A 2,453-nucleotide genomic window follows, 5' to 3' on the forward strand; every position below is an offset into this window, starting at 1 on the left:
GGGACAGTCATAATTAGAAGGCAATCTAGAATGTTTCAGGTTTTAATTTTGACATCGTACTTGTGGATCCAGTCAATCTATATTGACTAAAATTTGAGATGTCTAGAAAAGTTACCGTCATTTCTACTTAAATGCTGACTTACAAAATGTTATGAAGATCGTACTCTCAGTGGACAGAGATTGCAGATGCAGAGGGACAGTCCTAGTACCACCATGTGGTACTTAAGAGGAGTCCTGGAGCAGGTCTGAGAGGAGGCTGAGTTGTCTGCTTTGGCTGTGAGGGGAAGATCGTAAAGAAAGAAAGTCCAGATGACAGAAGTGTAAGAGAAAAGTTGCAAAATACTGGCAATCTCAGTCAAAGTGAATATTTTGCTTTTGAAACACTGAAGGAAACAATAATTCATGAAAAAAATTCATGGGTCCTGTCCTAGCTTTTATGTTATAGGGAGGATTGAGAGAATTCAACTCTACCCCTAAATAACTTATCATCCTTGGGCAAGACTTAAGTATCCTCAGCCTCCTTTTTCTCATCTGGAACATGTGTAAAAATGCACACCACAATTTCCTACTTTATGTTGTTTTTGTCAGATTCAGATGAAGTGATAAATCTGAGTGTAACTCAAAAGCTATAGAAAGAAATACAAATGTTGATAATAATTATTGTTGTTCTTCTAATAATTATTTTTCTTATATAACATCCTATCCATTAAAATAACAATAATTTTACAGGCGGAAGAAATCTCATAGACTCTCGTTCAACAGTTAGTGAGTTACCTAGTTCTTTAGATTCACAGAAAAGAAAGACAGTTATTGGCCTTAAATAACACACAATCGATGAAGGGAATCAGATAATTAAAACACAGCATGCTAATACAACATATTCAGTACCACAATAAAGGTAAACTATGGAAGAACAGAGGAATTATGCTTAATACATGTACTCCAGGAATGCTTCCTCTACAGGGTATAGGTATACAGGGTATAGGAATGCTTCCTATACAGTCTCAGCTGTGTTTTAATGAATCAGTAGAATGTGGGGAAGATAAAATTTTGGCAATGCAAGTGGCAGATATTTCAAAACAATATGTCATACTGGGGCACCTGGGTGGCTCAGTTGGTTAAATGCCTGACTTCGGCTCAGGTCACGATCTAGTGGTCCGTGAGTTTAAGCCCCATATCGGCCTCTGTGCTGATAGCTTGGAGCCTGGAGCCTGCTTCGGATTCTGTGTCTCCCTCTCTCTTTGCCCCTCCCTTGCTCACACTCTGTCTCTCTCTCTCTCAAAAATAAGTAATAAACATTTAAAAATATATGTCATACTGAAAAATGTCTTAAATAGAGTGGATTATATTATATTGGATAAAATAATGGTGGTTTTTATTTTGATATTTTGCATCAGATCCCTGATTTATACTAATTTAGATCTCCTCACCTGTCTCTTGCTCCAGCCACACTGCAGTAGCCATTCTACCTGGGTTCCCTCCACTTTCTTGTAGATATAACCGGAGAATGTGTCACCTAATACACCTGCTGTTTGCCTCTCACTTCCAGCCACGATGCTTTCCTGTTGAACCTGAGAGGAGATGCTGGAGCGTCTCTCAGTGCCCATGTATGTGTATCTGGAATTGCAGGGGGGCTAGTGCCCCCTGGAGTGAAAATCTAAATTAGGTTTGTTAACATTCCACAGACCTATAATACGAGGGTTACGTCTGTTTTCCTGTAATTCTCGTGACTAGTTAGGGCCAAATCCTGGCCATAACTACCTGAAAAGAGTTGTTGTCCTTAAAATGATGAGCTTTTTAAAAATGAAATTGCTGTGGTAATGCGGCTACAAAGTCTGTGTTGTGTGCTCTGCCCTTTTCTGGTAGTATATAAAGGTCTCAGGGCAAGACATGACATTCAGACTCCAGAAACCTCCATCTGCTCTTCTAAAGAACGACTGAAGCTCCATTTCTTGCCACCATGTGTTGCAACGACTATAGAAACTCATGTGGTAGCTGTGGCCATGGCTGTGGCTATGGCTGTGGCTGTGGTTCTGGATATGGCTGTGGCTATGGCTGTGGATACGGCTCTGGCAGTGGCTGTGGATATGGCTGTGGATACAAGTCTGGCTATGGCTCTGCCTGCTGTGGATGCAGACCATTTTCCTACAGAAGATGTTATTCATCTTGCTGCTAGAACATAACTGAAATACATCTTTTTCTCTAAGACGATTATTCCAAGCCATTTTTGTTTCAGTGTCCCATAGTCACACCAGATCTGAATGAAGAGAGTAGTCAGAGTCTGCAGTAAATTGACTGTCTTCTTGAAAGTCTTCATTGTAATTGAGGGGGTCTGAGTTATTCTATGTTTTTGGAAGGAAGACCTCATTTTTGCCATTGTCCAAGGTTAAACTTGTTATCTTCTTATTCTATGTTTCTCTATTGTGATGATTTCCAAATAAAACACGTTTTAC

The 2,453-nt window shown here is 39.8% G+C and overlaps 1 protein-coding gene across 1 annotated transcript; it reads left to right on the top strand.

Moving 5' to 3' along the window:
- Positions 1 to 1,960: 1,960 nt before the first annotated feature.
- Positions 1,961 to 2,216, top strand: LOC128777397 (keratin-associated protein 6-2-like). Its single transcript, XM_053904212.1, has one exon. It carries the CDS (start codon positions 1,961 to 1,963, stop codon positions 2,174 to 2,176), a length of 216 nt encoding a protein of 71 aa, XP_053760187.1. The 3' UTR covers positions 2,177 to 2,216.
- Positions 2,217 to 2,453: the final 237 nt, after the last annotated feature.

The sequence above is a fragment of the Panthera pardus genome, unplaced genomic scaffold, assembly GCF_024362965.1.
Source record: "Panthera pardus isolate Hobbes unplaced genomic scaffold, ASM2436296v1 HiC_scaffold_16, whole genome shotgun sequence".
Taxonomy (NCBI): domain Eukaryota; kingdom Metazoa; phylum Chordata; class Mammalia; order Carnivora; family Felidae; genus Panthera; species Panthera pardus.

Bases quoted from the DNA above. Each gene is read 5' to 3' on its own strand.
- LOC128777397 (XM_053904212.1), top strand. From the start codon at position 1,961: ATGTGTTGCAACGACTATAGAAACTCATGTGGTAGCTGTGGCCATGGC.